Source organism: Gavia stellata, chromosome 19 (genome assembly GCF_030936135.1).
Source record: "Gavia stellata isolate bGavSte3 chromosome 19, bGavSte3.hap2, whole genome shotgun sequence".
NCBI lineage: Eukaryota > Metazoa > Chordata > Aves > Gaviiformes > Gaviidae > Gavia > Gavia stellata.
The window spans coordinates 852,930-877,821 of NC_082612.1; the positions used below are offsets into that span (position 1 = coordinate 852,930).

At 41.4% G+C, this 24,892-nt stretch overlaps 1 protein-coding gene across 1 annotated transcript in view; it reads right to left on the reverse strand.

The window, feature by feature from the left end:
• Window positions 1-323: 323 nt before the first annotated feature.
• Window positions 324-24,892, reverse strand: part of BMP2K (BMP2 inducible kinase) — a 65,833-nt gene continuing 41,264 nt past the window's right edge. Inside the window, 3 exon segments of the mRNA XM_059826812.1 lie at window positions 324-5,886; window positions 16,776-16,889; window positions 22,867-23,024. Coding sequence (XP_059682795.1) covers window positions 4,451-5,886; window positions 16,776-16,889; window positions 22,867-23,024 — 1,708 coding nt within the window. The 3' untranslated portion in view covers window positions 324-4,450.

A 24,892-nucleotide genomic window follows, 5' to 3' on the forward strand; every position in this document is an offset into this window, starting at 1 on the left:
TGGGAACTGTACTTAACATTTTGGCTATAGAAGAGGCACCAGGCTTTAGTTACCGCCCAGGAATCGGAAGGCATCCTTTCGAAACCGTTCTGCAGGAAGGCTTTTACAGTAATACTGAACCTAAGGAATTAAAAATAGGGCATGATCAACAGGTTTTTAACAAGTTGGACAAAGGAAGACAATGGGGCAGCAAATACAAGTATTTTGAAACATTTCTAAAAGAGTGACAGGAGCCTACAGCCACAAAAAGCAGCATCACCGTGAGTAAATTAAAGCCTAAATGTGAATACTTAATAATGCAGCGTTTAAGGAGATCTGCAAAGTCACTGTTATCACGTTGGTTTATTTAACAACTGCAAGTATTTTATGATGTACATCAGTTTCACAAAAAAGTTAAAGTTCTCTGTTTAGTGGTACACAAAAAAGCTTTAGAAACTTGAAGTGTAACAAGAAATGGAAGTGTAGTTCAGGAAAGTGCACTTAAAAGCTGAATGCCAGCAATTTTAAAATAGTTTTTATGCTCTTTAATATTAGGTGATACCTTAGTCACAGATTTAGCTATACACATAATTTCCTTGATTTTCCTTTCGAACTAAGTACTACACACCGAAGTAACGCAGCAGCCACCCTTTGCACTTTTTTTTCTTTCGCAGCTTTCACTCATATTCACTCTCTCAAGTCACACGGAAGTGATTGTGGCTGCTGTGTTACTAAAACCACAGCAACTCCAAGACATACATGATGTGTGCGAGCATGTGTATATTTTATATATACTTTTCATATATAAAAATACACGATATAGTATAAAAAAAACTCCAGATAAACTCTTATTCTCACAGTAGCAAATACATCAACTTATTTTCACAGTACTTGGTTTTACTAACTGGGACATCCAGAATGATTAGAAGTTATTTCCTCCAAGGCTGGTATTGACAGGTCCCGCGTTACGCAGGTCAGCCAAAGCAACCGCGCGCATCTCAGGCCCATTTGAGAGTCCGCAGAGAAACACGGCTCTCTTATTTTTCTTTCAATGACCGCAACCATTAAGGGCTTCCTAGTACCTCTTGACAGAATCTCTCTCTCAAGCAGCTGTTTCTAAAAGGCCTGTGGTTCAGTCATTCAATGTGCTGAAATAAAAGCTGTAAAAAATCAATCGGTATTTTTGGTTGGAAGGGCCGTGTCAGCCCCTTACCTTGCCATTATTGTCTTCACAGACAGTATGGTACATGTCTAGTGCAGCAAGGTCTCTCCCTTATTTCAGGTAAGGTCACGATGCACTCCATGGCAAGCACACACATGAGCACACACACACCCCAAATAAAGGCAAAAGGATATCGCGTTCCCCGATAGTACCACATCTCGTCTCTGTTGAATAGTGGATCTTAGCTGAAATTAAACCCAAACTTGGGTTTAGTTGTGTATAAACAAAATACACCACACAAAGTCAACTTAGCGAGGCATACTAATCTCTTTTCAGTCACAAGAAAGGATAAAATAATTTTAACTCTAGGAACAAAAGTTACATTTATGCAAAAACCTGTTTCATAACTAGAATACGAAGAACAAGGTTTATTAAGGCCATTAGAAAGCAAGCATCATCGGCCGTAACTCGTATGCAGCCAGAGGCATTATGCCAGTTTGAGAGTAACTTGGGTTTACGGTTTGCTTTTATCTCCTCTCTCAGTTTCTGCGTACAACCTCACTTCAGCTTTCCTGTACTGCAGAATAACAGCTTACGGACCCTCTGCCACAAAACAAACCAACCCGCCACGCACGGAACGCCTGAGGCGCTGCTCAGCCTGAAGTCTCAGGGTAAACAGACAAAAACCAAATACGCTTCCTTCTGCTCTTAGTTTACCTCAGTATTTAGGCCCACACGAAGTCTGCCCAGGCACAGCCTTTTCCCTCAGCAAACCACCTCTCCTTGCAGGCAGCAGAGATAAGCCCCACTCCCCTGTGTGTTGTTAACCCTTTCCTCCAGCACCAAACGGCCGAGCAAGCCCCGAAGTTGCTTTTCCACCAGGGCAAGCAGCGGCTGCGTGGCTTCGGTGAGGACGAGCCACGTTTAGGACCATGGGTCAGTTGCCTGTTGTTTTATTCTCGTTTTGTTTCCACCCACCTGCCCCATTTGTCATAGCATGCTGTTCCAACAGCTCTTTAGGCAGCTAAGTAACAGTTCAGAAGGAGACCGCAGGAAGGCAGCTCATAAGCACACGCAGAGGGAAAAGGAAAAAAAAAAGACAGTTAACCTGAGTATCAGAAAATGCTACAAAACTTGGCATCTGCTTCTTACAGCCTTTGGCACCAAAACCCCAGGTAAGAACAGTAGTAATAAAGCCTAAGAAACTCCTGTGCAAATACAGTTGAAACATTTCTACTCATAACCTCCTAAGAGCTTAATTTCTAAGCCTGAAAAAGGCATACTCAACCACACACAGCTGTAATAGCTCGCCTTCACCCTGTGAGAAAAATGAGAATGAGGAAGATAAAGGTAATGAAGATGTACAGATACGCATGAGCTACTTTCTAATTCCAGGACTAGGGGAAGGAATCCGAGGGAGCGTTTTATCAAGCCAACCCCAAAGGAGTCAAGCAACCTGTTTTTCATGTGTTGTTTTCAACAAATGTTGTAAGGGATCGACCCCCCAGCCTCACAGATCTCAGGACGACTGTATAACCAGCAGGAGACTTGGAAGAAATATGCACAACCCTAAATATTCCACTTTACCTCCTGTGAAAGGGGGGACACAGAACCACAAACGCTTATGTCCTCCATATATAAACTTCCAATTATCTACTCATCAGCATTCAGCAGAGCAGGATATAAAATTGAGACAAGCAGAGGGACTACCTCCTTCCACCTCCTCTTTAGGACTGCCATGGAAGAAAGGCAGACAAATCGGACCGTCCCGAGTCGTACTCGCTCTGCAGACGGTATACATGGCTTGGCACACGTTGCGAGGCAGCAGAGAAGCTGTCCCGCCTACACACAGCACCTACTTCTACAACACAGAAATGAAATCTTGTCCTCGATGAGCCTGTTCACATCACCTTCCCATCACCTACGGGCACTGCATGCTGCCAAGGTTTTAGCCACGTCTCGTGCACCCAACGTCTCGGAGGTACTGTGCAGCAGGACAGGAGTCCTGCCTGTAAGGCTTCGCGGTGTGAAATGCAGTTTACTGGTACAGTAGCGATCAGCTTCTGCAAGCTACTGCTGCTTACTGCTTCTGTTCTGAAACAAATCCAGGTTCAGAGAAGTTTCTTCAAAGCTCAGTGCATTTAGCGAAACTTTCTTAGAAAATACACTTAAGTACAATAATAGATTCATGACAACGTAAAAGAACATTAGGTTACAGTCATTTCATACAACTATCATGGGTTTAAAAACCAACAGGTTTGAAAGAATACACGTTTTCTTTGCAATAAAAATCCAAGAGGAAAAGAAAAGGTATTTTCAGACACAAATCCCAACTTGTAATCAAATACATCTGATGGTTGCATCTCACAGTCAACCGTACAAGTCATCTGAAATACTCCATATGTGCCAAATGATTTCCTCATGTAAACCAGCCTCTCTTCCCAGCGTGCCGAGTAGTCTTCAAAGTGCTGCAAACACTGGCTGCATCCCTGCTGGTTTACTGCCCTACATTCAGGCTTTTTGTCTCGCAAACCATTATATTCTCTGTATCTTTAGTTTTAATTCTAAAGTTCCAGTTTGCTATTTTACATTAATGGCACTTACTGTAAAAAAAAAAATCAAATGAATGTTTAGGCACACAAAAAAATTATCCACCTTTCATCTTTGCAGCTGCATAGATGTCTACCAGGTCCCAAGCCATAGATGTGCTCTGGAATTCTGGGCCACAGCCCCTTGAGGACTCAGCTTCTTTATTTTTACGATTAATAAAGGTAGTTTTCACCTAGAAAGCAAAGACTTGACTATTTCCAGCAGATAAATCCGGATATTAGTACATTTTGGTTCTCAGGTCTACTGCGACTGAGACACGAAGAACCACCATGGCTCCATCAGCCTACCTGTACGCATGGGAAATGTTTTTCACATGATCTCTGCCCGTCCCCCTCCCTCCATCTCAGCACACCGCAGAGGGCTGGAAAGGCAACGCCAAAGCGCAGAATGACAATATGTTCCAGGGCCCAAAGTCAGCAACAGACAACAATTCATATCTGATTTCTCTTTTCATTCTGGGAGCCATCTGTCATAACAAAATGCTGCTCCTGGTTTGTTTTTTCTCTTTTTCTCAAAAAAATCCCAATAAAAATTTGACATCATTCTGAATTTCATCGTGCAAGCCAGCCATGCCTTCTTGAACTTGAAGAAACTGTACAACCCACGTCCCTGTCAATTCAACCAGATAAATTACTCCACTAATTAAAACCTCTATTAAGTAACTCCGAGAGGTGGAGGGGGGGAACCCATCGGAAGCATTTACTGTTTGGAAGGAAACGGAGCTGCTCCAAAGGGGTCTAACTCTAGCGCCTGTTGCTGCTGGCTCTGCGCCCTCTGCACAACCAGTTCAGTGAAGGGCACCGCACCAAAGTCATCTGTTTTCAGCCCGTCACTGCCGTGAATGGCTCCGTGCAAGGAGCTCTGCCTAGGTCTACCAGCCACTACTACTGTGCCGTGATCCCCGCGGTTGTCACCAAACCCTTGATGCTGGGAATGCCGCATCAAGTCGGGTGGGTGGAAGGGTTTGGCTCCGAAAGGATCCAGCAGACTCTCGTCTGTCTGCAGGGGGTTGGTTCGATCTTTGCTGTCAGTCAACGCAACGCTTATGTTTTCTTTGGAGTCCGAGATAGTCAGGAACTCGTTGCTGCTCTGCGAGTCCCTGCGGCCTGCTTTCTTGTGCCTGCGGGCTCTCTCCGGGGTGCGGAAGCTCGGTTTCAACGCCTTCTTCGTGGTGGTCGGGGTGCCGTGGTGGCGCTTTCCATTGTTCTTTGAGACCTCCTGCTTCATGCGCCTTTGGCGAGAAGAAAGTTTCTGCAAGTTACGTTGCTGCTTCACCTTCTGCTGCTGTTGACTCCCTGTGATCTCTTCAAAAGGAACTAGCCCAAACAGGTCCTCTCTACTCCCACTGGTCTTGGGCAGAAGGGAAGGCTGAAATGGGGTGCATCCAAAAATATCGACGCTCCGTGGAGAGGTGGAGGAGCACAGAGGCTCAGCTCCTGCCGCCTGGCCGTCTTGCTGAGACACCTTTCTGCTGAAGGGGGCTTTTGTGAAAACATCAAAGTCATCCTGCTCTTGGTTCAGGCTGGGAAAAGCTGTCGGAGAAGAGACACCTTTGTCCACCTTCTCTCTTGCCTGAGGCTGCAGAGTAAAAAATGGCACCGCCCCAAAAACATCAAATTCTTGGCCAGCGTTCACCTTGACTATAGTACTTGACACCTCAGACAAGGACGTATGCATTGAACTGGGTTCTTTGATTTCACCGCTGCCCACACTGTCTCTGAACCTACTGCTCAGGAGCCCTTCCACAGATTTTTGCTTGGTACGATCAGAATCAGAGTCAGAACTTAGCTTCTCTTCCTCCTCTTCCTCCACCTCTTCCTCAGAGTCCATGAGGAGAGGTCGGTGGCCTAAATTCTCTGGTTCTGTATCATTGTCATCATTGAAGTCTCCATTCTCTCCTTGCAAGACTTCTTCATCCTCCTGTTCTTCTTCTTCCTCACTGCTCTTGGGAGAAGGAGGATCAGATTCAAAATCACTCTCTGACTCATCACCACCTTTTGTCACTTGTCCCTCTGCAGTTTTCCTCCCTGGCCGGGGATCTCTAAAAGCATGGCTCAGTTTTCCAGCCTTGGTTGGGGTCCCTAAGTTATTTCCTTGATTGCTGGCTGAGTTACCCGCTTGTTTTCCAGGGGAACCTGCAGGTCCGAAGAAAAATGCAAAACAAAACTTGAAATACACTCTTAAAGTCAACACGTACTCCACACACGCCACAGCCACACATACCAAGAGTTGATGCAAACATATATTCTGTACTTACTGAGGGAAATCAGGTAAAATCAAATCTAATATTTCAAACACCACTCATAAAATTGATCAATAGTCAGACCTTCTAGCTTTACTCCTCCAGCACAAGATGTCTAGAAATACCATGCTAGTATTTCTGGGGCGTGGAGGAGGGACCAATGGACACAGGCGATCTCTAGAGACAGCTTTGTCAACACGCTCCCTCAAGCCAGAGCGCTTGAATGATTTGAAGTTGTGTTTTTTTAAGAGCAGACTACCTAGTTCTGGAAGTGCTTCTGCTTTGATAGTCTGCTCTGACAAACTTACTGCTCCAGCCATGAAAACAGTCAGCATAGGCAAAAGAAAAGTATTTCGCGATTTCAGATGATTCACTTCAGATCTCGGGCACCATTTTACAGCAACAACAGACCTCAGAGGGCTCTGCTCTGCTGGCCTACCAACTGGCCTGCTGTGCAGGTTCTGCGTACCAGAAAGCAAATGCACCCTGTTGACAAACCCGTCCCTTAAGGCTGCCTTTTGAAGAGGTTCTCCAGGACTGACCCACTGTACTAAGGTTCTTACCACCCAGTCAGATACATGTGGCAATACTGACATAGCCAACAGACTTTCAAAAGGCAAACGAGTGCGTCCCCAGTCTTTCCTCTCCCAAGCTTTCATAGTGCAGGACAATCCTACACAACACCTCCAAGACAAGATCCTTAGATCCGCTAAGATCTATGAAAATCAGGGACTGGGCGAGAGAGAAGTTTGTTCATGTCCAAGCTGCAGGGAAGATTACACAAGGTCACGATCTCTCTGTCCTGCCCTCGAGGGCACAAACTCCTGACGTGAGCTGCACAAGGGGGACTTGGCGCCTGCCAACAGCCACAACAGAGGTAGGGGGTTTGGGGATTTTTGCCTCACTAGTGTGTTTTGAGGCGTACAAAGGGAAACAGGCAAGGTAACAGACAAGGTAACAACCGCTATGGGGAGATGGCAAGGTAATCGGCTAACGTAACTATATGGAAATGGAGATGCAGGGATGAGGATGTTTTCCAACATGGGTCTTGGCTTGAAATACTCCCTCCCTCCCCCCAAGTCAGGACCAAAACTGTGATTCGGATTCATAAATCCCACCGAGAATTAAGCTTGATGGCCACTGCCCTTTGGGCATCTGAACAGGTCTCCCCACGTGCTCCCCCTTGGTTTCAGCAGAACCAGCCTCTCTCCATCAGGGCCTTCCCCACAAATGACACCAACAAAGCACACGCTGAGATAGCAACACGGGAGAGCTTGTACTTTTTTGGTTTTTTGAAAGCAATACTTGCCTTGGTGCGTCAAACCTGTGCTTCGAGAACGTCTTTTTCTCTAGCAACACTGAAGCTCCACATTCAGCCCCTTCTAACTTCTAGTGTAGCAATTCAGGCCAAAAAAGCTATTGCTTTAACTTAAATTTAAGATAAATTTTCCTGCTTGTTTCTAAAAAGGATCTGTCAGTTCAGTTTCTCTATGGGAAGGCAATTTATCTATTAATTTCACCCCAATGGCTTCATCCTCGCCAATTACTATCTGACAACTAGAGCTAGGAGAACAATTCACTGATGACTCTTTCCAGGGGTGGCTGGCTTAGAAGTACCGGGAGCAGTAAAAACTTTGCATCGGCAAATAAAACAGACAGCAAGAGCACGCAGACCGGGTAAGCCTGCACAGTCCCGCTGGTATGGCACTCAGACTTACACAAAGCAAGTTTCTCCCTGTGTTGGAGCCTCGCTGCTGCGCAGAGATGTTTTTCAGGAGCATAATTGACTGTCGGATTTGTACTTGAAGAGAACGAGTAGGAGGAAAAGCCAAACACTTGGTCTCAGCTGGAAAAGCGTATTTGCTCTTGAGATGTCCTTTTCTCTAGGACACAGATCACACAGCAGCCACGCTGCTTTAAGAATATATAGTTGAACATGTAACACTAATAACAGCAATGAGAATTCACCTCTTTGCAGACACAGGGGGACTACCCAAAGTTTGTGTGCTGTACTTACAAGTGAGGCTATGTTACGGTCACTCCAGGCTGAATATTATGTGGGTACCAACCTTCAGATGGGGACCTGAACAACGGCAAAACCAACTGCATTTCTGCTTGCGCCAGCCAGGACTTGGACCGACAGCCAGCTTACGGTTGCCTAACTGCCACACTGAGCTCACTTTTACCTGGCTAGGAACATCCCCGTACCCCGCTTCACAGCCTTCGCTAGCGAGATACCACAGTACAACAACAACCACAGTACAGCCCGAGGGCTGGGCGCAGATCTCCTCCCTCTCTAGTGTCCAACACAAACCTGGGGACAGGGGTTGGTCCTTATCAAAGCAGTTATGAACAAGCACTAGTGACAGCACTGCACGAGATTGCTGACCCTCTCACCTAACCAAATTAACACCTTCCACATACGACTTGGTTAAACAATTGCTGAAATCTAATCAACTCAATGCGTTCACAGGATTGAAAAAGCTGGGGATGGATGTGTGCACCGGTTATTTATCTGAAAACATCTTCAGCCAGAATCCAGCTCGTGACTCTCTTGTTCTTGAAACATACAAAAAAATTTCTCAGGCAATATCTTCTTTCACATGGAAACTAGCAAGCGACTTCCAGGCCACGCAGATTTTTTTCTTATATTATGCTCCAGTTTAGACCAGAATATTAAGTTTTACAAGAATAGTTTCCTCCTTTTTTAGAGGGAATTAATAGCCGATTTCTTCATCCAGTAGCCATTTTGCTTTTTTGCAATTACACTTAAAATAATGAAAAATCTGCAGCAACGTATTTTATGTACGGATTTAAAAACAAGATAACCAGAATGACTAAAACCATCAGGTGATTAGGGCTTTGAACTGTTTCTTCTTTGCTTCTGGTGTCAGATTGCTTCTTATCTACTGTAATTTTAAATACTACATATTTGCTTCACCAACTAAATTAGAATCTGGATTATTTGGCTGCTTGCTTTAGATTTCCCAAAGGTACAGCCTTCACATTGCACTATATAACCCCCTATCTTCCAAATCCTGCCGTTTCCAATATTTACTGAAACACTAATGTTCACATAAATGCAATTAGATTTAAAAGGAGAAGGAAAAGGAAACATGTCTAGGTTAAATGTTAACACCACTTACACTAGAAAAAACCCAAACCCTATGTCAATATCCACATGAGTTTACACTCCCAAGGAATAATTATACTTTTGTTCATAATTTCCATATGCAGAAAGCAATTTATAAAGGTGTGGGGTTTTTTTAAGACAAGAACTGAACCACAGTATATCTAATATACCTGACTTAACAAATAATATTTAAACCTATTGGGAATTATTGCCACAGTCACACTCACTGGGAAACAAACTGCAAAGGACACCGACAAGACAAAAAAACCCAACGTCTACCAAGAGCTGCTGACTTGCTGAACAAGTAAATTTAAGCCACATGATGTTTAGCTCTCCGGAGCAGACCTCTCTGAACAGAACATACCTCAAAGAGGACTTGACAATACATGGCACGACACTTAAAGCAGTTTCCCAAACCACACTCATCGTCTTAGTACCGGCACGCAAGCCATTCCAAGATCTCTTACTAGACCCACCTATAACCGTTACTCTTGCTGAGAATATGCAGCAAGTGATTTTGGGAATCAGTCACCCAGACAACCTAGTTTTTAAGCAATCTATAGTAGAACCCTAAATTTCCTTTTGAGTCTAACAACTACCATCTCTAGAAACACTAGAATGAAGTCGGGAACAATTCACTGAGCAATCCCACTTGCTGGAGGTTCGTCTTCTATAGCAAACACAGAGAGCGTGTGCTCGCTATGTATGAAGCTACATGTTTTGTTCACATACTTGGAGCTCTGAACCACTCTTCAAGGAAATGCTAAGCTCACTACTCATTGACAGAGGCAGAGACATGGAAGGTGCTTGAATAGCTAGCAGAAGTATTGAAAACTTGAAGTACAAGTTCATTTTTACCATACTTTCCACACAGCAATCTGCCTCGGCACTAGTCAGTTTTGCGGCCTCTAGTTCTAACAAGGGCAAGGGGGCGAAGCCATCACACTCTGACTGGAGCATACAACACCCTTTTTGATGGCAGGAATGAAGCAGCACACAGGAAAAGGAAGCTTGAGCCTGTGTATGAGTAAATGTCCGTCCCTGCATTTGAGAAAACATCTTCTGAAGTAACCCCATTCTGAGGCCACTCAACGCTACTGCAAGCATATTTATTTTTCCAGCCGTAACATCACTAGGCAATTAGCTGCCTATCAGCTCATCAGCTTATAACCCCTCGCTTCACTACAACCAATTTCTGAACAGTGTTTCTGAATGTCTAGCTCCTTAGCCTGACACCCCCCCTTATCCACCATCGCCTTGCCAGAGTTACGAACAGCGCTTCTTTACCACCGCAGGAAATTTATGTTACTGTGTTTTGTACAGACTCACAGTTACCGAAAAGACAATGAATTTTGCAGCGATTACAAACTCACAAGCTACAGTAACAGCTCAGTACTACTCAAATGTCAGAACCAGCACATAGGAGCCTACACACACAACTTGAGCAGGAAAGCAAGTGGCACACATCAGATGACACTGGGAGTGGCAACTGCTCCTGCTACATAGTTTTCAAGAAAGCACTTATATTTCTTAAGTATTTCAGAAGCAGTGACCTCCCTGCTCCCACATTTGCATCTTTCAGGAAAGAACAAGTGTCTTGCTTTATTCTTCAGTTTGTGGTGAGGTGGTGTAAACAAACAGAGCCCTCTGCTCCAAGCAGACATCGGTCTAAGATACTAGTCTTAAACACTTGACAGTCTAACATGGCCAAACCTCTCAGCTGGAGTGACTTTGGTTTCGTCCCAGCAACAGGGAGCAAATTGCAGCAGACTGGTGTCAAAACCACACCAAAGAAACAGAAATATCCTCCATAGAGCTATCAGTTTTAAACCCATGACAGGAAAAGTTTGTTTTGCTTTTCTACACTACAGTTCCCCCTCTTTCACTCCTAAAGACATTAGCCAAGTAACTAAATACAAAGAGCACTACAAATAGAAACAATGCCCCAAAAGGGAAAATTTCCTGGTTAATGACAATTTAATGCTGCAGCCAAATAGATTCCCAAAATGAAGTGTTGTGTCATGTTGATTTCATGTGATCTTCTCAATCTAAACTGCTGCAGAAACTGTTCAAATACATATTTATGAAGAAATGCTGCAAAATGTTGAGTAACATCTGTTTATAATGTACTGTTGAGATTACTACACTTCTAATCAGGTTTGCATCTTGTAGGAGACAATTGTTCTTCGCTCAAATGCAAGCCAGGTGGAACATCTTTAATCATATAAGAAGATCCCAATCTTCAAGGAAATTTTCTGATGTTCTTTTTTGAGACATCCGATTATAAGAGGATGAATTCTCTCTAACAACTGCAGTAATTACATGCCTTCTGCTAGTTCATCATTTTAGGGTATTGCGGGGGTGGCCGAAGAGTGGGGCATAAGAGCTTTAAGCTTTCTTTGAATTGGTAACATACTGCCACCATCATTTCAGAACAATTTGCCACATGTCAGGCCTAAGGATTACCGGCATGCTGCAACTAAATCTGCGCTATTTCTTTGACAACAGCCAGAGCAGCAGCTGCTGAATATTGTAAGGGGGATTTACACTGCTTACCACCTTTATTTTCAAGAAGAAGAAAAATGGGAGAACAAAATGCTTCTGCCTGACATCCATTGCTTCGATCTTCTTTCAAATCATTAGTCTACAGGTTGAAGCATGTTACTAAAAAACTAAAAGGTGACCGTGATTGCTCTAAGATGTGGGGAAAAAAAAAATAAAAAAAAAAATCACTGAATCAAGCACACTACTGGCAGAGCCCACGCATATCATTTATTCTGGTGATGTGTGAGTAAGTTCAAGTTACTCTGGAAGCGTTATCTATAAAAGGTAAAGATTATCTTGATACAGGGAAAGACCCCAAACATGCTTTCAGCAAGTAGTATGAATACCTGAAACCACAGCCAAGGAGAGGTTATGCAGTAACATAAGCAGTATTTTCAGTGAGTACAAATATTGATATGAACTTATTTTAATTGTCAAGTTACACAAATCCACCATATCAAGTTGCAGGTCTGGGCATCTTCTAAGAAACAATTCAAGAACATCAATTGCCCAAGAAATGTGAATTGATGGCATGAGCTGTTTTAGTGCTGTAGAAGCTGGCTGAAGTCTTTTAGTTACTCCTGTTCTCGTGTTTGTAATTTCTTGCTAAATTATAGTGAATTGTGTTTCACTTAAAGCTCCAGACTGCACCGTAGTCCAAAGGCTCCAAAGGCATGGTACAGAAACTTGCAATGGTTTGAAACCCTGTTAGAAGCAGGATACCAGAAAATAACCAAATGAATAGTCATCACCCACATTTCTCCATGCTAGAACACCACTCCTCTGCTGTAACACAGTGAATGCTAGTAATCAGCTACTGCAGCAGAGCCCTTTCAGGGACATACTGTGTCCAAGTCTCCAGACGATTTCCATTGCACTGCTACGCAGCACGCAGCTGCTGGTTTTCTGCCAGATGCACAAGGCTGTGACTAGCGAGTTACGTACCAGACCACAAAATTGCTCTTATTCCAAGACAGACACCTATAATGATCATTTAAAGACACTACCAAGTCTTCGAGTGCAGGAAGTCTGGAAGTCAAAAAGAAGCCGCTACAGAACTAAACTTGCTTTTATCCCCAGTCTCCACACTGTGAACATGCACGCAGCGACTGCAAAGGTGTTACTTATGTGTGTTAGATGAAATACCAGTGATTTGATCACGGAGCAGCATGTCTACAGTACAGAAGATAAACTTTACAAACATTCAGTAGAACAGTTAAATGGATGACCTGAACTAGAGCCTTATCCCAGTAAGACAAGCCAGAAGACAGCTCACTGAGATTCTCCACAGAAGCGAAATGCCTAGCAGACAGCTTCAGGTCAGCACTTGCTAAGAAATTGCAGTCAAGGTTTCCCAACATCTCCACTTCCCACACAGTCTATCCCCATCATTTTGAGAGTTACCTCAAATCTTTTATTGCTTCTCTAAATTCCAGTACTAAGCTGAGAGAAGCAAAGGCAATCTAGCCCAGTTTAATCCCAGAAAGAATTAGTGTAAACTAACATGATAGCAAAAGGCCACTGAGTACAACTCAGCAGCAAACTGTACTATATTCATGTCATCTCCTTGTAATTTGAAGATAGCAGAAAAAATGTTTATCTTTTCTGAGCTTCTGAAACACTCAACTTGATGTTAACAAAGGATGTTACAACAGAAGCTGGTTAACACACACTTGAATCAAAAGCTTCCTTTCCAAAATGCTGACTGCAGGAGCCAATTTTTCCACTGTCACCATGAAGTGTTTCAGCCATTCAGGAAACCGAATCTGTTTCCCACATGTTAGGTGCCTCTCCTAAATGTCCCATTACTGGCTATTTAAGTGTGTTTTCTTCTCTTTTTCCTAAGAAGTTTGCCATGTTAGTTTTGTTGCTATCAGTTTGAGCATTGGAATTCTTTCTCAAGCCAATTTTCTTTTCCAGCCGTCTCAAGTTCTAAGTTGTTAGTATTTTCCACAAACATTTAGGCATAAAATAGTGTGTCTAGCAAGTTTACATGTAGTACTTGTGAAAACACTTCTAATAGGACATACACCAAGTGTAAGTAACACCAAGTGCTCCTACATTGCTTTCCTATCAACTTTATAAGAGGAACCCAATAAAATGTTAATTGATTTCACACAGCTATTGGCTTTCTGCATAGCCTGTCAAGTGACACACATGTTCTTGTGGGCTCTCCATTCCCACGTGAGAAGAACAAGCACAGAAGCTCTGACAGATAAGCAGCCTTAGTTCATCCAGTTACAGGTTCTCCTTCCTGGTGATCATTGCAGCAGCAGTGGCCTAAAATGCACTCAGCTCCAGAGGGGAAAATCCCAAGGGCTCACAAATCTCAGCAACCCACGGTGCTTTCCAGTGATGATAAAACGTTTCCAATTTCAGCATATGCATCTCCCTTGCATCAGCTTCCCGGACACATGTAAACATACCCGATAGCACTTATTTTGCTGGACTACCAACACCTGATGTTGTTAAGTCAAAAGATGATATATGATCTCCAGCCTCTTGCTGCTATCTCACATCAGATGACAGACATTAGTTAAGTATTTAGTCAAGTGCTGCTTTCAGCAGAGAACCCTTAAGCCTCCAAAACAAAAGAAAGACGTACGTCACAGAGCAAAGAAAAAAAAAAAGCAGCAGAAGACGACCACAGTTCCAACTCAGAGATTGTTTATACAGTAGAACACATCTTCAATAGGAACTGTCACTTTTTAAGAAAGCAAAATTTTCTTTTTTTATTTATTTAAAATAGTCTGTATTGATAACATCAACATTTCATCTCATCATAATTCACGAAGTCAAAATTCAGGAGTCAGAAACCTGGATGAATAGTGATAACACACTCCATATTTGCACTGTAGACACATTACAATAAGGAGGTGAAAGTTCTGCTCTAACTAGATAAAAACAGTCTCTCACCCAAATGCTGGAATTGCGCTGAAGGTATTATACCTCTGTTCCACTTTCTATTCAGTCATCTTCCCTTTGATGCCCTGAGTAAGGTACGCATGTGGTTTACTTATCGGTTAAATCTTTTACAATCACAAGGGACAAACCAGAAAGAACATATTATACAGAAGTTTTAAGTACAAGAGGAAATTGAAGTATTACGGACACTCGTCAAGTTTGTCCTAGAAAGGCCTCAACTAGAAATAAAGTATGTCTAAGTCAACACAATTCATACAACACCTCAAGACATTTCCAAGAACAATTCCATGGGGAAACCAAACCAGCTTCTAAAAGATATATCTTCAGATTTAAAAGATTTATCATATCAGATTTGTTTGCTAAGTATAATTCACTGTTGACACAGAATTAAAAATATCTTCCTTGAAATCAAGCCAGTATGGATAGTTGTTTGAATTCCAGTTATGAGTCAGTAGGAAAAAAAATACTGAAAACTTATGGTTTTTTCCCCAATGAAACAGGTACACAGTTCATAACCAACTCAACATTTCTCAAGCAGTCTGTTTTTTCAGCCATCACTGAACTTGATTTTTTTTTTTTTTCTTCTTAAGAGAAGGCATCTCCCCTTGTTTTTATTATGTCAAGAATTAATGCTTGGATTCAAAGAAACAAAAATAAAAATATGACATAATACAGCAAGGCCATTCATTACAATCTAAGCTATAACTATACAGCAATGAGCAAATACATTTTTAAAACCTAAGGTGAGGAAAGAAAAAAATAATCCCTAGACACAGGGGTATGAATACTCAAGACAGGAGACTAAGCACCTGATAGTCACCATCTCAGATTAAGTATAAATATTACTGTTCATTTTGCACACGAATTTAGGCTCACCTATAAAACAAAGCAACTTCTTTAATGAAGACTCTAGGGTAAATCCTTCCCAACTGCCACCTATAGACTGCACCTATAGAGCAAACATTTCTTCACTTAAAAATTACTTTCACATTGTATTGAACTACTGAGTATTAACAGGATGACAGAAGGTAAAACTTGTCCTTTCTGAACGAGCAGAACAAAAAGAAAAACTAGGAACACAGTAATAGAACAAGCAGAATTAATTCAAGTCTTTCTAATAGCAGAAGAGGATATGGATGCAGAAGTATTTTTACAAATTGCCTTGCAGAATGCAACAGGATTATCCTGTTTGCTCTTCACCATGTATAGTACAAGAGCACTTGTGAGCATTAAGTGGCTATAGCAGACAAGCTTCAGGAATGCATGATGAAAGCTAAAGGAAACACTGAGGCTAACTTAGGTTGGCCCCAAGTGATTGATTTTAAGGCATGTTATCCCAGCTTTTGAACTCCTGTAAGAACAGTTTTTAAAAGTCATCTCAAGGCACCTTTATCACACAAGCACTCTCAACAGAACTTAGGTAGGCGCGCCTAGGTGGCTCCATAAGTAACTGAAGCTCTTTTTACCATTTAACTGTCATCTACATTTTACTTTGCCACAGGTACCAACAAAATTATTGAAATGCTGATCAAGCAAATGTTAAAACTGGCAATTAAGTTGCAGGATGATGGCAGTTTCACATTCACAGTCAATGTTCACAAAGTTATTTTTACTTCCATCCAAGGTAAAAACAGCCAAAGCTGAACTGAAACACAGTAATGAATCCTCCCCTCCGAATGTACTGATAACATAAGATAGAACAAACATCAGTTTGTTTTGATTCAATTTGAACCAAAACTATGCATTAAATGGCAGCAGAAGCTTACAGCCTTAACTTGCCTGGAGAAGTGAACTAAAGGAACAGCATGAATTGGAAGCAGACTTAAGGGAAGCAGCAAAATTTGGTCTAGGCAAGTAGTTGGCCTTCAGCGAAAGTGCTTCTGGCTCTACGCAAGTGATCTGCACTGCACTGGCCCAATGTAACTGCACTGCGAAGACTACGCAGTCTGAACACTGTACAAGTACCAGGAATTGGATGCAGAAGTATTTTTTAATTGGAGGTAATCAACATACTGAAAAAATCTCTTCAACCCATCTACTGTCGTGAGGCAGCTGACACCTTTATCATTCTTTGGTCATTTAACCAGATATACATACTTCAACAGATACATACATATGTATATGTACATATGTATACATATATATATAAAAGAGGTAGTGATGTTACAGATGTAACTTGCCTGGGTGAGAAATGAAAGGAACAGAACCAAACGGATCTTCAGGAGGATTTTTCTGTGGAGCAGAATGCGGCTCCACATTCTTATCTGTAGATGCTCTCCTGTCCACCAGCCTGTCTGTATAAAAACAAAATGAAACAGAACAAAACATAAAATAAAATAAAAATGGCAGGTCTTATGCCTACACAAAGCTATCTACTGTATGGAGTGAGGGAGGAATATAATCTCGATTAGGGGTTTTCTGATGTTTTTAAGATGGCCTACATATTTAATTCATACCTCTTGATCCTTCAGGAAAATTCACCTGCACCAACATATTGTTAATACCCCTGTCCCACCAAAAGCAGCATGTATTTGGTGATGGCATGCTTTAAACGAGGATCTCTCTTACATGTTATATGCAGCCTATGCGCTCTGTAATAGAAACTACTAGTTCTCTGTGCTCTTGAGGTTTACGTCAGAACCACTACGCTTATCTAAAACACAAAATCATTCATTTTATCCAAGTTTTGGCCAACCTTTGACACAAAAAGAGAAAAGTGAGCAATCACAGAAAAAGAGCTGGGAGTACTTTTTATTAACCCTGTAACATCTGTTAGTAATTAGAAACAATTTGAGTGCCATGACAGAGAAAGGTAGTGTCTGTTTTGTGTGGTCTTCAACCCTTCGGAGACCTTGTTTTTTTTTTTTTTTTCTTTTTGAAGACACATGTAAAAGGTTTTCAACACAGTCAAAATTCAGAAGACCAGGAATGGTAAACACCAGTTTTTCTGTCTAAGCTCTTCTAACATTGCTGCCAACTTGAGATCCAGGCCATCCAGCCCTACCACCATATTGCAACTCAGCAGGGTCCAAGCAAGGCCCATGAGACACTTAACACTATCACTCTGACAAGGTGTCCCCACCTTCAGCTAACATCCTACATCCTCTCTGCAGAAGACACAGGACTTGGCTTTCCCCCTTTTTCACAACAAGCAGCTGCTCTTCCAAACCATCTGCAGTCCAACCTTCTGGACAATCTGCCCCTGTAGAAATGCAACTGAACTGTGTCCTAATTACATATCAAGCTACCTGCACATTTTCTATTCATCCATTCAACAGAGCAACCAGGATTGTACAACCCTGTGTACAAAGCCCAAGAGTTTTGACATAACATGTCAGTTTTCACAGACAAATGTCCTCTTCGTATTCTAGTGTCCATAATGTGAATTGTCTTACTCTTACCTACCGTTAGATTCTCCAATGAAATACAAGTGGGAGTTGTTCCATTACAGGCAACCCCTACTTAAAAGATAATCCCAACTGAGGGCTCCTAGGGCAGGAGATGAAATAGTTGCTCTCACCTCAACATATATGTATTGATATAGGCAGAGACTAACCCACACAAAGAAAAGTATCCTACAGTGACATCACCATGCAGAACAGAATACTAGCCAAGATGCACAAAAGACTAGCCTCTATGTTTCACACCAGCAGCTCTGAGCCTTGAAGACAAACAACTGCCGATTTTGACATCCAACAGTAGTACTTATTCCTGACTCTGAATAGTCATACCCACATTGCTTTCCCTCCTCAGGGAGGAAGGGTTTGACTTGGGGTTTTTTTTGGGTTTGGGTTGGTTTGGTGGTTTTTTTTGTGGGGTAGGGTGGTGGTTTGCTTTGTTGGTTTTTTTGTTTGTGGGATTTTTTTAAGTTTTCTCTTAGAAGACATATATGTGACATTCAACTTCCATCTTCACAACTGCTGACTGAGTGAGGGATGTTTTTGTTGTATTATCCCTCGTGTCTTGCCTCCAGAGGAAAACCAGTTGACCACTACACAAGCAACCGAACTCTAGAGTAACTTTTAAGGGTGCAACAACTTGAACTACCCTTTGGAGAGTCCCTGCAAATGCTGGCATGCAAGACTACACAAGTTCAAGCCCCCATATGATGATCAGATCTCCCAACTTCAGCAGCAGGGCTAGGGATGGCGGGAAACAAAAAATGCTAATTATGCAAGAAATATTACGTAAAAATCAGTAAATACAAGGTTTCAACTCCTCCATGACACCTAGGCATGTAAGTACTGGGATACATTTCCCTGAAAAATAAAGTTGAAAATTTGTCAATTCGTCAAGTCCAAGGCTATTGGAAAAAGATGAGCCATTTTTCCAGTCTTCTGAGGCACAAGTGTCATTTGTCCACCTCTTAACAAGATCCACTTCTTTTTATCAGAGAGTGTTTGAGAGAGAAGAGACAGTGATGGTTTCTCCAGCTTCACACAAGCAGAAATAGATTCAGTGCGACTGTCAGTATTAGTCTTTACTGTCCTTCAGATGCAATTTTCTTAAAATAAACACTCAAGTTTTCTTCCTCTCAGCGAATAATCATGTAAATGCAGCCCAGACTGGTGCCAGAGACACAATCATGCGCCATGTGGCACAGCAGACCCTTCCACAGAAAAGTGGAGTGATGTAAAACCATGAACAAGGAATCCAGCTGCTTCCATGCAAGCGACAGGCCTAAGATTCCTCAGGGAGTGCTCTCTCAGGACTTTCTGAAGTATGAGAAGCACTTGTGCACACGGGAAGCCTGGTAAGAACCGCAGCTCTTTCCTGCAGGGATGGCCTAGGTAGTTCCGTCACACTGTACATACTGCAAAGGAGACAGGCAGGGAGCTTTGTAAGCTGTGCACCCCCAGGTGCCTCTGTTGAAGCATCAAGACGATTCTTTGTGAATCTTTGTGCACCTCAGCGTGAAGGCTGCGCTGGTATTTTTTCCCAGGGAGAAAGACGACTCATTTTCTTAGCTCCCAATTCTGCACAGATTATTAAGTGGTTACAGGAGCTCTTTGTACGAAATCCATTTCTTCACAACCTTGTCAGAATCTCAGCATCATGTGTTGCTTCTGGACCATCATTAATACCAATGATGATAACAACAACAACAACAGAGAAACTACAGCATACACAAGAACCAGAAACTGCACCCTGTAACTCCATATCCAAAGTCTCCACAAAGGTGCTCAGCTCAGAAATCTTCATTCAATTGCACATTATCTATTACTGCAACTGTCATCTTTTTACTATGAAAGCTTTCACAAAGCATAAGCAAGATATTCTGTTCTATGAGTTAGCTCCCTTTTTCAAGGCAAAGTGATTAATCATCACAGCAATATCCATCACTACGCCCACTATGACATTAAGCTACTAAATACATGAAATCGAACTGTAATGTTAGCCTGACAAATTATGACGACATCTTGATCCTCTAACAAAGGCTGTGTATATTACTGTCACAAACACAACAGCTTTAAAAATATTTGACAGATTTGAAAATATTATTTATTTATGTATAAAGCACCAGCTCAACACCACAAACCAGGCTTCTGGAAATGGAAAGAAAGGATTAATTTTTTGAACGCTACTCAGCACCACATAACATTGCAAAAAGACAAACTTACATAACTCCATACATGAGCTATGGGACTGCTGTCCCATACCACTGGGTTTAGTAACAGAAAACATAACTATCAATCAAACCTGAATCTTTAATTCTCCTTCCTCTAGATGGCAAAATGATTCACAGTAAACGCAAAAGTTAAAAAAAAAAATTACTTAGTAGTGAACAGCAGTTTTGTCTCATAAGATATCACCTATATCTAAAGAGAATTCAGCCTCGATCCTTAAGATGTATCTGAGAAAATTCCAGGAAGTATTATACAGTTAAAGACAATTTTATAGGTATAAGCCTTAATTGTACAATAAATCTCCCAGTTTCTCATTAATCCCCCTAAGTTTGAGAAAGTACCTGTAGACAAAATAAAGTATAAATATTTCTGCTTCGACTGCAGTAAAGGCATTAACACTGCAAGGTAAGTTCATACGATCTTTGGCACAGTATCCTTAATATCAAAAACCACAGTTAAAAGGTCTTTGAAGTCATTGATGTATATATCTACGGGTACACACAAATACACATACACTGAGATTAAAACTAGCAATGCTCCCCCTCCCCTGGACCTCTAACAGAAATCAAGCCAAAAGACCTAAGGAAAACTGTAACTGCATCTCATGTTGTGTACAAACAAGCCTGCCATCTAGTGTACTATTGGTCGAGCAAATCATTTTTTTCATTTTCACGTTTTCTGTATTCAAGTGACTAAAAACTCTCATGCTGGTTATTACTAAGCATAACTATGCTGTTATGTTTACCTTTCTGATACAGCATATGAAGTTTATCACCACATCCAGCTCTTCTGTGCATTGAATTATCTCTACCAAGAGGTGAGCCAAAAACATGCCTAAGTAGACTTAGTCTTTAAAAACTTCAGACTACTTTCACACATGTAGTACAAAAACTGGATAATGGAATTATAGTAGTTAACTGTTCTTTCTGCTGGAGATTTACACACAGCAGTTAGCAGCACTTAGCTTCAAGTTATTATAGCCTTTACCAAGTCTTAACTGTTGGCATCCAGGTCAGCATTTTCACCAAAAGGGTTGCCAGACACTGGAACAGGCTGCCCAGGGAAGTGGTTGAGTCACCTTCCCCGGAAGCATTTAAAAGACTTGTAGACCTGGTGCTTAGGGACATGGTTTAATGGTGGACTTGGTAGTGATACATTAACAGTAGGACTCAATGATATTAAGGGTCTTTTCCAACCTAAATGATACTATGATTTTTTATTTCCCCAGCTTACTATAACCAGCCTATTGAGCTACTCCAGGCAAACATATTTCTTGTATAGCATTGTCCAGCTTTTTTTGTAAAGCCACTTGAAATATATCCTTGGTTAATATCTTGTTCTGTACTTCTATTTCTTCAAAACATGTGGCTTAACCAAATAAATCTCATAAAACTTACCATAACTACAGTCAGCAATCCAACAGTCAAAGATTCTGGAAATGGGTAATGTTGTGCTGACCTTTTGGTTCAAGCTAACCTTCTCCAGATTCAGGAGTGTGTAATTTCAAAAGACTTCCAAGACTTCATTTGGAAGTAGGATGCCTAAACATATTCAACTCTATTACTGAATAATTTCAAATTATAAATTTAGATTTGGAAAGAATGCTTGTTTTTCAGCTAGTACTTTACCCATTTTCCCCAAATAGCAATAAGTCCTTTTACTGTAAAATATGTGCCAGCTACATCCACATCTCAAAAATAGGAGTCTTATTTGACCAACATAGCATACAAGTGAAAACAATAACTAGGGTTTCACAAAAAAAAACACCAGTCACCTTCCTTAAGGATTAACAGGTAATGTGCACATCTTGTTCAGCTACATTTAAGGACACAGGAATGCAAGAAGAAAGACTCAATTGAAGGCATAGGGTTTTGGTTTTTTCAATTACTTGAAATTCAACTTTACTGCATTTTTCATTACAAGGAACTTGCTGATAGTCAGCCAAGTATATACAATCTGTTTTTTGACATTGTCATATGTTACAAGTCTCACTGATAAATCTGATCTTGACAAAACCAGTTTTAGGAATAGCATCTAGTGAGCATGTGTTAAGCAATTAAGGAAGTGAAGTAATTCCAAGTAAAAACCATTGAGATAACTGACTTCAGGAAGAAAAAGTTTATTCAACTATTGCCATATCAGAACAATAAAGCAGCCCTTACATGTAGCCACTCATCAAAAAGGACATTACAAAACATTAACATAATGTAATAGATCAATTTTCTTTCAGGCATTTTCAAAGGACATATCAGACCCACAGAATCTTCTGCTCTAGTGTGCAAGAAAAAAGCTGGAAAGGAATAAAGCAAGCAGCCAAATTTTTCTTCCTATCTGACAATAATCTCCGCTGTTCAGAGCTTCTTGACAACCAAGGTGACACAAGCAGTATTTAAAAGCTAAGATATTACCATTTCTGCAGTATTTGAGCCAGTAACTACTAATTTTAGACAGTGAGTTCCTATCGCACACATTTTCAAAACGTGAAAGGGAAGAAAAGACAGGCCCAACTCTGCCCTCAAATGCTCAGAAAGAATTTTCTGTACACAGACTGCATGGCCCTTCCACAAACAGGTGTTGGAACTGCTGAGCAACTACAGAGCCCTTATTTACTGTGAAGCAAAATAAGCCTTCAAGCGTCCCTTACTTGATCTTAGCAGGTCAAATTCTCTGTCCAGCAGCTCCTCCTCTGTCAACTTGGAAAAATTGTCCTCTCCAAATGGGTTCCAGCCTGACATATCAGGTGGGTTATTGATGCTCTGCTTTGGATAACTCGCAATTGCTTCAGTATCAGGAATACCTGACCTGTAAAGTCAGTTCATGGAAGCAAATTAAGAGAAACATTACTGGATTGTTTATCAGGGTGAAAATATGACATGCTTCATTATACCAGAGTACTACATACAAGTAACACACATGCATTAAGAGCTTATCCCAAAAGCATTTTAAAGCTAACTGAAGGGAAAACAGATCACTAGAAATATATGGTTTGATCACATCATTTCGGTATGTAATCCTTGGGCTTTCATTTTTCAATTTATTAATTGTAGCCGAAGCACAGAATCCTTCATCACGGTGACATGCAAGGGCAAAAACCTCTATTTCCCCTGTGGTCATTTTATATTGCCATAGGAGACTGCCTTGTTTTCCTCAAAAAAAGCTTACTAAATATGGTTTGAAGTTTTCATCAGTTCTCTTGATTTTCAAATTATTTTTTCTTGGCAGACACGTTAAGTGTCTTTGAATCCTACACCCATCCAACTGATACCATTAACTTAACCCGTTGACATCACAGCTTCTGATTATATTAGTCTTACCTACACCAATAAGGAAACCTTTGACCAGATGTGTTTTTCCTTTCATGTATGTTTTAGCTAATTACGCCTACCACTTCTCTGTCTGAAACGGACTAGAAAAGCAGCAATCAGCAAGTCACTGCAAGCTAACTGGTTCTCTCTCTATGCCTAGGCGGGCTTTGCAGGCCACACCCGCAGCTCAGCTCCACATGGAACCATGTCTTCAAGACAAGAGAAAGGGGAAGGGGCTCCTTCCTTTCAGCTTGGGTGCTGCCATCCCACAAGACTACTGCCTCTTTCTACTGAGAGAAGGACAACACGCGATACAAGGCAACACATTTAGTACGTCAAGGGAAAAGAAACTCATCACCCCTTCCTTTAATACAAGAAGTCATATTTTATATTTACAACATCAATCTTACACACTGCAAACCATTGCTAGCTTGCAGTCATTGACTTCAAGCTAAACAGCAAGATCAAAATGTTCAGCCAAACACACAGAAGAGAAACTGGAAATAAACGTATTTACTTCTGAAACAGAATGGTTTCTTTCAGAGATTATTTGTGACAGAAGTACTCTGGCAATAAACCTGACCGAAGTACAGTTCTGTCCTGGGCACAGAAGTGCAGGGCAGAACTCTCTGCTAGGGATTAGACTACCTAATTGGCAAGATGAAGCCTAACTGGTCACAGTGATATATCATTCTTTAACAATCCAGCCTACAGGAAAATATTTTGCCTTTTACTCTTTCAACACACTGTAACTAGAAAAGACTAAGAGTAACAGCAGCACCTGAAACATTTAAGTCATGCTATTAACTGAAAGCCTGTGTCAAGACTGACCGCACTAAAGACAGCAGTGTTCCCACAATTGCAAAGGACTTGTCTTTCAATATAGTATAGTAGGAACCTATATAAATACATAACCTAGTTCATAACATTGGTGAAACTGGACAAATCTGTGATTTTTTTATTTTTAAATCAGAAAAGGAAGGGGTTTTTTTATTCCACACATGGTTTTTCCATAAACACTCATGGGAAAGTCATTATTTATTATACTTTATTAAGCAAGGGTAAGTCCTCAGACCCCTGCAAAGGGACCACATCACTGATGACATGTACTCCATCATATACTTAAGTCAGACCTCTGATCAATAGACTGAAGAGTTAGAAGCCCTAGCAAACAAATGCCAACTATAAAGCTTCTCTTTTAAGAGTGTTCGAGGTGACTTTCACGAGCCCATAATCTCATTCAACATAGGCTACTGACCTTCCTAAGCAAAGTGGTTAGCAGTCAGTTCCCGGAATAAGTCCATGAACAAGAGTAAGTGGAAGACAGGTTCTTGAAGAAGCTGTACCAGGCTCATTGTCAACAAG